General features: G+C 43.7%; 1 protein-coding gene across 1 annotated transcript in view; it reads left to right on the plus strand.

Moving 5' to 3' along the window:
• The first annotated feature begins 1,334 nt into the window (after nucleotides 1–1,334).
• SRPK3 (SRSF protein kinase 3) overlaps nucleotides 1,335–12,894 on the plus strand; it is a 158,686-nt gene continuing 147,126 nt past the window's right edge. Inside the window, 3 exon segments of the mRNA XM_030194081.1 lie at nucleotides 1,335–1,363; nucleotides 1,487–1,622; nucleotides 1,735–1,850. Of these exon segments, the coding sequence (XP_030049941.1) occupies nucleotides 1,348–1,363; nucleotides 1,487–1,622; nucleotides 1,735–1,850 (268 nt within the window). The 5' untranslated portion in view covers nucleotides 1,335–1,347.

The following is a 12,894-nucleotide window of genomic DNA, read 5'->3' on the forward strand; positions in this document are numbered from 1 at the left end:
AAAGACCATATGGTCTATCCAGTCTGCCCATCCATACCATCTACTCTCCCTATCTGTCTCTTAAAGATCCTATGTAATTGTCCCAAACTGTCTTGAATTCAGATACTGTTTTTGTCTCCACAACTTCCACCAGGAGGCCGTTTCAGCCTGTCCCCTTTCACCTTCATCCTATACCCCCTCATTCTAGAGCTTCCTTTCAATTGAGACCCGCCTCCTGTGTATTTAAATGTCTCTATCATATCTCCCCTCTCCCGCCTTTCTACCAAAGTATACATATTGAGATTTTTAAAAAAATTTTTTATTGGTTTTAGTGAAATGTATATAGTACATAATAACAAAAAAAGTCAACTTATGGAGTTTTAAAAAGGTTTGGACGGCTTCCTAAAGGAAAAGTCCATACACCACTATTAAATGGATTTGGGGAAAATCCACTATTTCTGGGATAAGCAGTATAAAATGTTTTGTACACTGTTGGGATCTTGCTGGGTATTTGTGACACTGTAGGAAACAGGATGCTGGGCTTGATGGATCTTTGGTCTTTCCCAGTATGGCAATACTTATGTACTTACGTAATGGAGTGATACAGAGGCATTATAATATTCTCTATCTTATTATTGTCTACCTCTTTCCTAATAATTCTTAGCATTGTTTGCTTTTTTTTTTTTGTCCACTGCCACACACCAGTGTAAGATTTCAAAAGTATTGTCTTTTTTTTTTCTTTCTTGGATGACGGACTCCTAATGTGGAACCTAGCAGCAAGTTGCTATACTTTGGATTCTTCATCAGGATCTGGTGAATATTCATCAGCGGGTAACTCCAACTTCCACATGATATTTATTTATTACATTTGTACCCCGTGCTTTCCCACACATGGTAACTGAAACTGGGATGCAGCCATAGATGAGTGGAGGCACAGGCCAAGAAGAGAAGTGGGGGTGATGTCAATATTGTACATTGCTCTGTGCCCTCTGGCTCCACTAATGAAAACTGTGTGGGCAATATCTGGCCCCTTTCAGGAATGCTGCATGCTAATAATAGAGGGTGCATACTCTGCTGCTTCCCCTCCCTCCTACCTACCACTTACAAATAATCAGGAAACTGTAAGCTAAGTGACCAAGCTGCTGGAGGGAAGCGGTAGGCCAGGGCTGCTTTTTCGTCCCCCCTTGCTGTCCACCAGCAGTGGAAGAGGCGGGGAGGGAGTCCCTGGTGTCCAGTGAAACTTTCCTGCACTGCCCAGACGAAGCCCCCTCCCGCCCTGTGACAGCAGCAGCTGCTCTGGCGGGGTCGGGGGGAGGGTCAGGGCTGCGCAGGCGCCGCTACAGCTAGTGCGGGCAGTGGAGGGCCAGGATGAGCACCAAGAAAGGTAAGTAAGCGAGAGATCCTCCTCACCCCCACCCAAGCAGGCCTTCTTGTCCCCCCACCTCTTACTCGCCGGCACGCTCTCTCTGTCTTTCTTTCTCACCGCTTTTTTTTTTTGTTCGGTTAGTGAATGGTACGGTGAAGAAGAACCGCAAGAAGCAGCGTAAGGAGAAGCGAGGGCCCGGGACGCCGGCACCGACAGGACCTGGACCTACCCCTCCCCCGTCCAACGGCTGTCAGCAACCGCCGCGCGCCGACCAACAGTAAGAAGGGGGGGGGGGGGGGGGCTCGAGACTAGTGGGACGCTGGGGACGGTGACTCGGACCTGTCAGCCGCTGACAGCAGTTTTCCTTTCCTTCCCCCCCCCCCCCTTAGGCCACCTTCCCCGGAGCAGAAAGCGCCTCCGACGTCCGTGGTGCAGCAGCCGCCTGCGTCGGGGCTCCAGGGCTCTGATGATGAGGAACAGGAGGACCCCAAAGACTACTGTAAAGGTAAAGCGGGGAGGGAGGGAGGAAGGATGCATGTTGTTAGTAGCTTGCGCTCATCTGTCAAAAACAAAACAGTTGTACGATGTTGGGTCAGTCGTAGCTCGTGCAGAAATAGTGGGCTCTTAGAGGAACCTTCAGCCTTCCCTCTCCCCTCTTAAAGTTGTAGATTCTTAGCCTGCTGCGCCTCCAAGACTTTGAAAGTTAAACTCAACACGTGATCCTATACATAATCAAACAGCTTTAAAAATGCAGGTTTAAAATATGTGCTGATGTTCTTTTGAGTCTGAGTGGCTGTCAAGATCTATTGTTTGGCTTCGACCTACAGCTGCTAGGCAATTGCCTAGTCTTTGGTTGGGCCACCCCAGGGATCACACCAACGGTCCATCCAAAGCATCTTTTATGTATTTATTTATTTGTAGCATTTGTGTCCCACATTTTCCCACCAATTTGCAGGCTCAATGTGGCTTACATTTGCCATAATGGCGATTGCCATGTTCGGGTAACAGAATAACAAATGGCATTGCATTAAGGTGCATACATACATGGCAGAGAAGAATACATTATGGTATTGCATATAGGTTCCTGAGTGATAGATTAGATTGTAACATACGTTAAGTCATCGACTATAGAGAGATCAATTTCGACATAGGATTAAAGTGGTAGTGCTTGATCATTAATAGTAATGAGGTCAGTCAGATGATAAGAGTTCGGTTTTGTCTAGTTCATGTACAGACTTATTATTTAGTATTTAGGGTGGATGTTTATGGTATACCTTCTTGAATAGGTCAGTTTTCAGTAGCCTTCGGAAGATAGTTAGGTCTTGCGTTGTTTTAATGGCCTTCGGTAGTACGTTCCATAGTTGTGTGCATATGTAGGAGAAACTGGTTGCGTATGTGGATTTATATTTTAGTCCTTTACAGTTGGGGTAGTGGAGATTGAGGAATGTGCATGCTGATCTTTTTGCGTACCTAGTAGGTAGGTCTGTAAGGTCTGACATATAGGTCCAGGGCTTCTCTGTGAACGATTTTATGGACCAAGGTGCAAACTTTGAACCTAATTCGTTCTTTTAATGGGAGCCAGTGTAGTTTTTCTCTTAGAGGTTTGGCGCTTTCGCATTTCGCTTTCCCAAATATGAGTCTGGCTGCTGTGTTTTGAGCAGTTTGAAGCTTCTTAATGATTTGTTCTTTGCATCCAGCATAAATGGCATTGCAGTAATCTAGATGGCTTAGCACCATTGATTGTACCAGGCTGCGGAATATTTCTCTTGGGAAGAAAGGTTTGATCCTTTTAAGTTTCCACATTGAGTGGAACATTTTCTTTGCTGTATTTTTCGCATGGCCTTCGAGTATAAGATTTCAGTCAATTGTGACTCCCAGAATTTTCAGACTGTCTGAGACCGGAAGGGTGTAGTCTGGGGTGTTTATCGTATTGGGTTTGTTTGTGTTATATTGAGAGGACAGAATGAGACATTGTGTCTTTTCTGCGTTTAGCTTTGGTTGGAGTGCGTCCGCCCATGAGTTAATTATTTGGAGACTGTGTTTGATGATATTTGTGATTTTGGTTAGATCGTGTTTGAACGGGATGTATATCGTGACATCGTCTGCATTGATGTACGGGTTGAGTCCTTGGTTGGATAGTGATTTGGCTAACGGTGTCATCATTAAGTTAAAAAGGGTTGGTGAGAGCGGTGATCCTTGTGGTACTCTGCATTCAGGTTTCCATGGTGTTGACGTTTTTAAGTTTGAAATCACTTGATATGTTCCTGCTGTTAAGAAGCCATTAAACCATCTTAGTACGTTTCCTCCAATCCCGAAGTAGTCTAGGATGTTTGAGAGTATTTGGTGGCTGACCATGTCGAATGCGCTGGACATGTCAAATTGTAGGAGGAGCACATTGTTTCCGGTTGCAATTAATTGTTTGAATTTGGTTATGAGAGTGGTTAGCACTGTTTCAGTGCTATGGTTGGATCGAAATCCTGACTGTGATTCATGTGAATTTGTTTAGGTAGTTGGTATGTTGTTTGGTTACCATACTTTCCATTAGTTTGACTATCAGGGGGATGGATGCTACTGGTCGATAGTTGGTTGTGTTGTTTAATTTTTTCTTTAGGTCTTTGGGTATAGGTGTAAGTAGTATATTTCCTTTGTCCTTAGGGAAAAGTCCTTGTTGTAACATGTAGTTCAAGTGTGATGTAAGGTCTGTTATGAAGCGTTTGGGGGGCGAATTTTATTAGGTTGCTGGGGCAAGTATCCAGTTTGGAGTGGGTTTTGGAGAATTTGTTGATTGCTTGAGTGATGGTTTCTTCGGTTAACAGATCGAAGTTGTTCCAGGTTCAATCTTCTGGGTATTCACCGGGAGTTGGGTCCAGGCAATCCATGAATTTTTTGTGATCAGTGGTATTAAGTGATAATGTGGATCGTATTTTTATCATTTTCTCATTGAAGTATTTGGCAAGGTTGTCTGCCGATGGGGTGTCTGTGCTGGCTGTGGTAACCGATGTGGTGGCAATTACTTTATTCACGAGTTGGTAGAGTTTGTGTGCATCTTTGTAGTCTGGCCCTATTTTGGTTTTGTAGTATGCTCTTTTAGTTTATCTTATTGAGTATTTGTATTTTCTTTGCAGTTGTTTCCATGCAATAAGTGTATGTTCATCTTTCATTTTTTTCCATGCTCGCTCAAGTCTCCTAACATGTGTTTTTAGTAATTTCAGTTCTTCATTGAACCAAGGTATTGAGTTTTGTCTTCATGTAGTCCTTATTTGTAATGGTGCAGTTTTGTCTAGTGTGTTCCTACATCTGTCGTCCCAGTTTAGTAGATAGTGTTTGGAACCTGTTTGTGCTGTCCATTCATTATTGTAGATCTGTTGCCAGAATGTTACAGGGTCGGTTTGGCCTCTCATAGTGTAGGTTGTGGGTTCTTGCTTGAGGTGCATACCTTTTTTCTGCCACTGTAGGGTGAGGTTTAGTTTATAGTGATCTCACCATGGTATTTCTGTCCATTTTGTATCTGTTAGTATAAGGTTTAGGTCTGGGGGTAGTTTGTGTATGATGAGGTCAATTGTGTGTCCTTTGACATGGGTGGCTTGCATGCTAGGCCAGCTAAGGTCCCATAGCTGGAGGAAGTCCTTGCATTCATGTGCATTGGTTGTATTAGGGTCTTCTAGGTATATATTTATATAAAGTAATGGCCAATGTTGGTCACTAGGAAGTACCTGGACGATTCCAAAGTAGTTCCTGCCCATGAATGAGTGGTAACATTCTGAGTTCTACTTGGTAGGCTTAGGCTGGAAAACAGTTTTGGTTAGTTTTCATTAAAACAAAGATTTTACAATATTTTGTGCTTCTTACACATGTGTGTATTGTGCATTACATATGCATACAAGAACTTTTTCTTTAGTATATGCAAACCAATTGTACCTGTTAGTTTGTAGGTATATGCATGTCCAAGCAATTTGTATGCCTTTTAAATTTGCAGGCACTGTAGGTTACCAATAGAAATCAAACAAAATAAAACATGGAAAAGAAAATAAGATGATATGTTTTTTATTGGACATAACTTAATACATTTCTTGATTAGCTTTTGAAGGTTGCCCTTCTTCGTCAGATCGGAAATAAGCAAATGTGCTAGCTGACAGTGTATATAAGTGAAAACATTCAAGCATTACTATGACAGTCTGACAGGGTGGGAGGATGGGGTGGGTAGGAGGTATGCATGGGGACATCAAAGCATATCATTGATATTCTAACAGGATGGGTGTGGATAGGTGAGGGGTGGGGTGATCAACAGAGAAATACAGCTTTATGGTTTATAATGGGCTAGGAACCCAAGATCCTTGTTAAGTCCTTTCTGTTGGGTGTTAAAATATTCAATCATTCTGACTTCAAAGGTCTTACGTTCTTGTATGGTTTTAAAGTTACCTTTCAGGATTCTCACTATGAAGTCACTGGTACAGTGTCCTGGTCCTTTATTTTGTTTGATTTCTATTGATAACCTTAAGAGTGGACTAACACGGCTACCACACTCCTCTACAGGCACTGTAGAAAACTAATGCACATCCCTGCTTCTCAGCTAATAATGGTTTATAGACTTCTCTTCTAGGAATTTGTCCTTTCATTCAGCAGGGTGCTCAGGTAACATCTCCCTGAGCAACTCAGCCTTTCCTCTTTTCTTGGCGCTTGTTATCCCCTCAGGCCCAGCTCCATAATTATAAACCATGAGCTCATCCTGCTTCAGCCTGATATTCCTAAGTGCTTCTAACCCTGCCAAACCATCCACTACCATCACCTCTTCCCCAGGCCATGTAACAAGATAGAAAAGGTGTGTTCCATAAAGTACACAAAATTACCAAATTACTAAGGCCTTCTTTATCTTAAGTTTGATGACATAGTTTGAAAAGTATCAGTTTAACATGTGTATAATTCTTAAATATCAAATTTTGCCCAGTCCATTTAGTGGCCTCCCTATTGATACTAGATTAAAAATCAAAGGGCACAATCGCCATGTAAGATATATTTTTTTCTCCATTTTTTTCAAAACTAAACTAAAAAGATGCCTTTCATCCCTTCTGTGTCCCACGAGACTGTGGTAACGCTTCTCCCTCCCCGTGCAACACCCAGTCCCCAACTCTATATACGTGCAGCTTTGGAAGGTTGGCTGGCTAGTTAACTGTGACACTGATAATTTATGCAAATCTCTCATTACAAAAATGTGAAAAATCTTGGGGTTATGAAGGCTCTAGTTTTATAGTAGACTCTTGTTTACACAGCCTCTGTGTGAAGGGAATAGCTATGGTGGGTAAATCACTTGAGAGTGCTGCTGTAAACAAGTGGGGGAGAGAGGTACATAGTGGGTCAAGGCACAGGGCACTTGACTGCTAACTCCAGATTTGTCCAAGACTAACGAGTCCATTCCTGGCTGTACCCTGTTCCGTGCATGGGCTTGTAGTTCTCCCTTTCTGTTCTAAGGAGAGATGTTATGCTTTTTGAGCTCCTGAATTGTCTTTTAAATGATGAAATACTTCAGAATTGCCTTTAAAGGACTTCACACAAATTTTAGGGGTCCTTTTACTAAGGTGTGTCAACAGATTTAGTGCACACTAACAAATTAGTGTGCATTAAGAGCCATTCAGCTCATAGGCATATAATGGGCTGCTCAACATTTAGCATACTAATCTTTAGCGCACCTTAGCAAAGGGACCCCTTATTTATTTATTTATTTTTTCGCTCATACAGGAGACAGCTTTACTTTTTATCACTTTCTTAATATATTAATGTTATTTATCTGGATTTAGCTCACACCTTTTCAGTAGTAGCTCAGTTTGAATTATATTCAGGTACACTAGTGCTCCAATGCTCAGAATCAAATGTGGGTGCAAGGGGCCATTAGTGCTGGACTAGCGCCTGCATTTGCTACTGCCAAATGTTCAGAGCCAGTGAGCACGTGAAATAAAGAACTCGCTAGCTCTGAACGTAATGTACATAAGTAATGCCATACTGGGAAAAGACCAAGGGTCCATCGAGCCCAGCATCTTGTCCACGACAGGGGCCAATCCAGGCCAAGGGCACCTGGCAAGCTTCCCAAACGTACAAACATTCTATACATGTTGTTCCTGGAATTGTGGATTTTTCCCAAGTCCATTTAGTAGTGGTTTATGGACTTGTCCTTTAGGAAACTGTCTAACCCCTTTTTAAACTCTGCCAAGCTAACCGCCTTCACCACGTTCTCCCTGGCAACGAATTCCAGAATTTAATTATGCGTTGGGTGAAGAAAAATTTTCTCCGATTTGTTTTAAATTTACTTTAATCGCATGCCCCCTAGTCCTAGTATTTTTGGAAAGCGTGAACAGACGCTTCACATCCACCTGTTCCACTCCACTCATTATTTTATATACCTCTATCATGTCTCCCCTCAGCCGTCTCTTCTCCAAGCTGAATAGCCCTAGCCTCCTTAGTCTTTCTTCATAGGGAAGTCGTCCCATCCCTGCTATCATTTTAGTCGCCCTTCGCTGCACCTTTTCCAATTCTACTATATCTTTCTTGAGATGCGGCGACCAGAATTGAACACAATACTCAAGGTGCGGTCGCACCATGGAGCGATACAACGGCATTATAACATCCTCACACCTGTTTTCCATACCTTTCCTAATAATACCCAACATTCTATTCGCTTTCCTAGCCGCAGCAGCACACTGAGCAGAAGGTTTCAGTGTGTTATCGATGACGACACCCAGATCCCCTTCTTGGTCCGTAACTCCTAACGTGGAACCTTGCATGATGTAGCTATAATTCAGGTTCTTTTTTCCCACATGGATCACCTTGCACTTGCTCACATTAAACGTCATCTGCCATTTAGCTGCCCAGTCTCCCAGTCTCGTAAGGTCCTCTTGTAATTTTTCACAATCCTGTCGCGAGTTAACGACTTTGAATAACTTTGTGTCATCAGCAAATTTAATTACCTCGCTAGTTACTCCCATCTCTAAATCATTTATAAATATATTAAAAAGCAGCGGTCCTAGCACAGACCCCTGAGGAACCCCACTAACTATCCTTCTCCATTGTGAATACTGCCCATTTAACCCCACTCTCTGTTTCCTATCCTTCAACCAGTTTTTAATCCACAATAGGACATTTCCTTCTATCCCATGCAAATGCATGCTAAATGGGTCGTTACCTATTCCTCCCAAATTCTCAACGGGCAGTGCAACAAACAAGGGCGTTCCTCCCACGTTAAACCCTATGCCAGCTTGGAGCTGGCAGTAGGGTTTGCCAGGGCATTGGAGAGAAATAGGGCGATCCCCAAAGCCTTGCCAAAGCCCCTTTCAAAAAAAGCCCTGGTGGTCTTGTGGACCCCAGGCCCCACCTCAGAGACTTCTATCCCTCCCAAACCCTCCACCCTCCCACCAGACTTCCATCCCTGGTGGTCCAGTGGACCCCAGACCCCCCCATCCCCCCAAAATAAATAAAGTCCTGGTGGTCCAGTGGGGCCCCTGACCATTCCCCCCATCCTGAAGGCTAGCCCCATTGATCTGGTGGCCCAAACCTGGGCAGGACTCCACCATTTTGAGGCGGTGCCTGGCAGGAGGAGGGAGGGAGTCCTAGTCCCTCCTTTGTCAAGGTAGGAGGGGTTTGGGCCGCTAGGTAGGTGGGTGGTCTGGGGACCACTGGATCACCAGGGCTATTTGACAGGTCAAGGCTTTTATGAATGGTACCTGGACATGTGCTCGAGCTGTGCTTAATGTACAGTTCTTGAGTGTGTTTCCAAGGTACAGTTCTCCCGCAGAACTGGAAACAGTGCCCTAATGCTCAGCTCTGATATTATACCTAAATTTGCATGTCACCGCTCAGCATTAGGGAGCTGTGTTGTAGTGCTGATAGGGCAATATTTCTCTGGCACTGTTTCAAACAGCGCCGGAGTTTTGAGCATCTGGGCATAGGTGTTTCCTTGTCCCCAGAGGGCTTACAATCTAATTTGGTACCTGAAGCAATGGGAGTCAAGTGAATTAAAACCTGCCCTCCCCCCAACTCCTTCCTACTATTGAATTGCAGCTCAGTTACTATCAAAGGGGCCGCACCTTGTTACTTACGTCTCCAGAATTGCAGAATCACATGGTTCTTGGGACCAGAGAGACTGTTTCCCCCCCCTCCCCCCCAGTAGAAACAGTGAGGCAAAAAACCTTAATTCATCTGACTGCTAGGGAGGTATACATTTTTCCATGATTTTAATTGCTACCCCCACCCCCATGTTTTCATTGCTAATTTTTGAATTTCTGAATTTATTTTTTCTTTTTAAACTTTAACGTAGTTATAAAGAATTCCCACATGTTGAAAGACCACTTATCTCTTTCTTATTTTGTCAGAGATTTTTTCTTCCATTTCCCTTTAATTAGATACTTCCTTGTCATCAAGCAGATGAAGCCATTACGTATGGGTTGTGTCCATCAACCAGCAGGGGGAGGTAGAGAGCACTCAATTTTTCACAGTGCCTCATGGCCAGCTAGCTCCACTGCCTCTTCAGTATTCTCTATCTCCCCAAGCAGGATGGCTGCAGCTTCTTCGAGCTCCATAAAAAATCTGCCTGGGGGTGGCTCCTGGCTTGCCAGTTGTTAGCTGGGGTGTTAGAGGCTATAGCAGCTTCACTTTGAAGGCACATAGGTCAGCCCTTTCCCTGCCTTACCCAAGCCCCCGTGGATGTGGACATATTAGCTTTCCCACTCAGTGGATGCAGGCACATTGGTTCGCCTTTCCCTGCCTTTCCCACTTATCTGAGCCTCCGGAGTGTTTTTATTTACCTCTTTTGCCTCTGCTTTCCTCACAGAATTTAATAAATAAATAAATAATTAAAGTCGCATCGCGCTTTAGCGCAGCGATCTTGGAAAAGAGGTTTTTTTCTTGAGATTCTTCTGCAGGACCGGAGCTGTGATACTTGGTCTAGTGAGGTAAGAGTGTTTCCTTAGCGTCCCTCCGGACCGGACCAGGATTGGACTGATGGGTTGTGCTCGCCTACCAGCAGGTGGAGACTGAGAAAAAACTCTGACTCTAGAGAGCCAATAGGAGCCCTGGCCATGTGACCTTAGCCTCAGTATTTTCTCAGTCTCCCAGCAGGTAGGAAGTGAGCCCATTAGTCTCTCTCCTTTTCTCTTTAGATATTACAGATATTTGTGATAATTCTTCTGTGCCTGGAATCTTATTTAGAGGCCTGACAGGGTTTCCTTTCTCTACTTTCTTTGACAGCCTCGGGGGTGTTAAACTCGGGTGTCTCGAGTCCACCCCCCTTCCTCCCCATCTCCCTGGCTTAGCAGGGAAGGGCCGTCCCTTTCTCTGGAAAGGTGTACCGTCTTTGGGAGAGGCAGCCACTTTTAACAGGTAGCTGCTTTAAAAGAATTAAATCAAATAAAAGTAAATTCAAAGAAGCAGCCTTTCTTTCCCCAGACTTCTAACGAGCAGGCAGCTCCAGTGTTTTATTATGATTGAGGGGTTATAAAAAAACAAACAAAAAAAAAACAAACAGAAGAAAATAATTTAACTGGTGTCCTTGGTCACCCTTCCTCTTCTCCTCAGGATCCAGAGAATGGCTAGTTTTTTGCTTATGCATTAACTGGTCATTTTCAGCAGTACTCTCTCTTCCGTTCTTTTATAGATCTAAGAGGATGTTCATTGCGCTCTTAGGGTCATTTCATTCTTACCTAGACGACTGCCTAATTGGAGAAAGTCTTATCAGCAGAGTTCTCAGGTCACGCACCGGGTGTTGCATTTCTTACAGTCTCTAGGTTGGGTGGTGATTGTAGCCAGGCCTCTCATTTGATCTCTCATTTGATCTCTCATCAGATATCTCTGATTTTCTCTTTGTTTAGTCAGGTTGGCGCACAGTCTTTTGTCTCCTCTGCAAACATCCCAGTTTATATTTTTCTTGGTGACCTTGGGCCTTCGGCCATTTCCTCGCTGTATTCTGCAGAATGCAATTTTACTTTCTAATGCCCAAGAAGGAATTTTCCTTCATCCTATTGCGAATCTCAGGGTCATCAATCGCACTATTTAAGTGTCATCTAGTTATCTCAAGAACCTTAGTTCTGTCATTGGGATGCTTCGTGCAGTACACTTTTTGGCAGAAGCTTGTTTGTATTTTTTTTCTGGGGGACCTCAGCAATTCGTTTTACCTTCGGGTGAATTTTGTTTTCCCTACTGACAAACAAGGCGGAGAGAGCTATGTTGGTCCTTGCCATGGCAATGGGTTATGTCATCCGCCAAGGAGGAGTTAAGAGTATACTCTTGAGTTTGTACTCATTTTTTCTTAGTTGTGTCACCCTGCATTTAGGTGAATGGACTCTCATTTTTTTCAGCCTTACTTCCTCACTGCGACACTTCAGGGCTATCTCTTTTTGCCTTCAGGCTCACGAACATTTCTTGCTTCTTCCGTTCAGCAACAGTCTTGACGGAGACAGGGACAGATGCCAACGTCCAGCAGGGGTTTTTCAGCCTTCTTTATGCGTTTCTTCCATCATCTCACTAGGTGTTTACGCAGAACCAAGGCACCCTTCTACATCCGGACCCCCAGTCACTCAAACTTATGGCGTGGTTACTGGGTCTGCAACATCTTTGATATTTTCGCAGGAAGTACTTCAAGTTTTAATTGCTTCCAGACAGAAATCTACATTAAAGTCCTATGAATCAAAGTGGCGACGGTTCACTCTGTGGTACTCCTCTCGCCACTTCATTCCACAAACAGTATCCATTTTGCATGTTTTGGAATATCTTCTGCATCTTGCAAAATCTTGTCTGTCTTACTCATCCATTAGAGTTCATTTGGCAGCTCTATCAGTGATGCATGATACTGTTGACAACCGCACGCTTATGCAGCATCCACTGTCAAAGCGGTTTCTTAAAGGAGTCCTGAACCTGTACCTCCCGCTTCGTCCACCAGCTAGGTGAACTAGGTGAACAGACTCTTAAAGTTCTGTTTTCTAGTAGCCATAACTTTTTCTATAAAGTTTTCCTCTTCAAGCAGTGTTTCCCAGTAGCCATTGCAGCAAGTAGATCTATGTGTGGAATACTTCTACGGTTGGTAACTTCTTTTCGGTTTGCTGTAGTTTAAAGTTTTCACCTTTCCCAATCGGTTTTTTCTTATTGGTTTTGTCCTTCTAGCCAGTAGGCGTAAAAGTTTTTCATTGTTTCTAACCCGCTATATCGCGAAGGATCAAGGAAATGAGAATGTCTATTTCTCTTCTCGCTGAGAGGGCAGTTCCACAGCGTATTACAACATATTCCACAACTTCAGAAGCGGGCTCTATTCTTACTATGGCGATTTTTGGTGCTCTCGGTGCACATTGGTAAGTTGGCAACTTAATCCTAGTTTCATTTTATTTTGCTTATTGGGACACACTACATGTTGTCGCCAGGTGGCCTATGCAGCATGAACATTTCTCTGCAGTTTTCATAGGGTCCCTCCCTTCAGATTACTGCTTTGGTACTTCCCATCAGTCCAATCCTGGTCCGGTCCGGAGGGACGCTAAGGAAGGAGAAATTAGATCTTACCTGCTAATTTGCTTTCCTTT

Source organism: Microcaecilia unicolor, chromosome 2 (genome assembly GCF_901765095.1).
Source record: "Microcaecilia unicolor chromosome 2, aMicUni1.1, whole genome shotgun sequence".
NCBI classification, from domain to species: domain Eukaryota; kingdom Metazoa; phylum Chordata; class Amphibia; order Gymnophiona; family Siphonopidae; genus Microcaecilia; species Microcaecilia unicolor.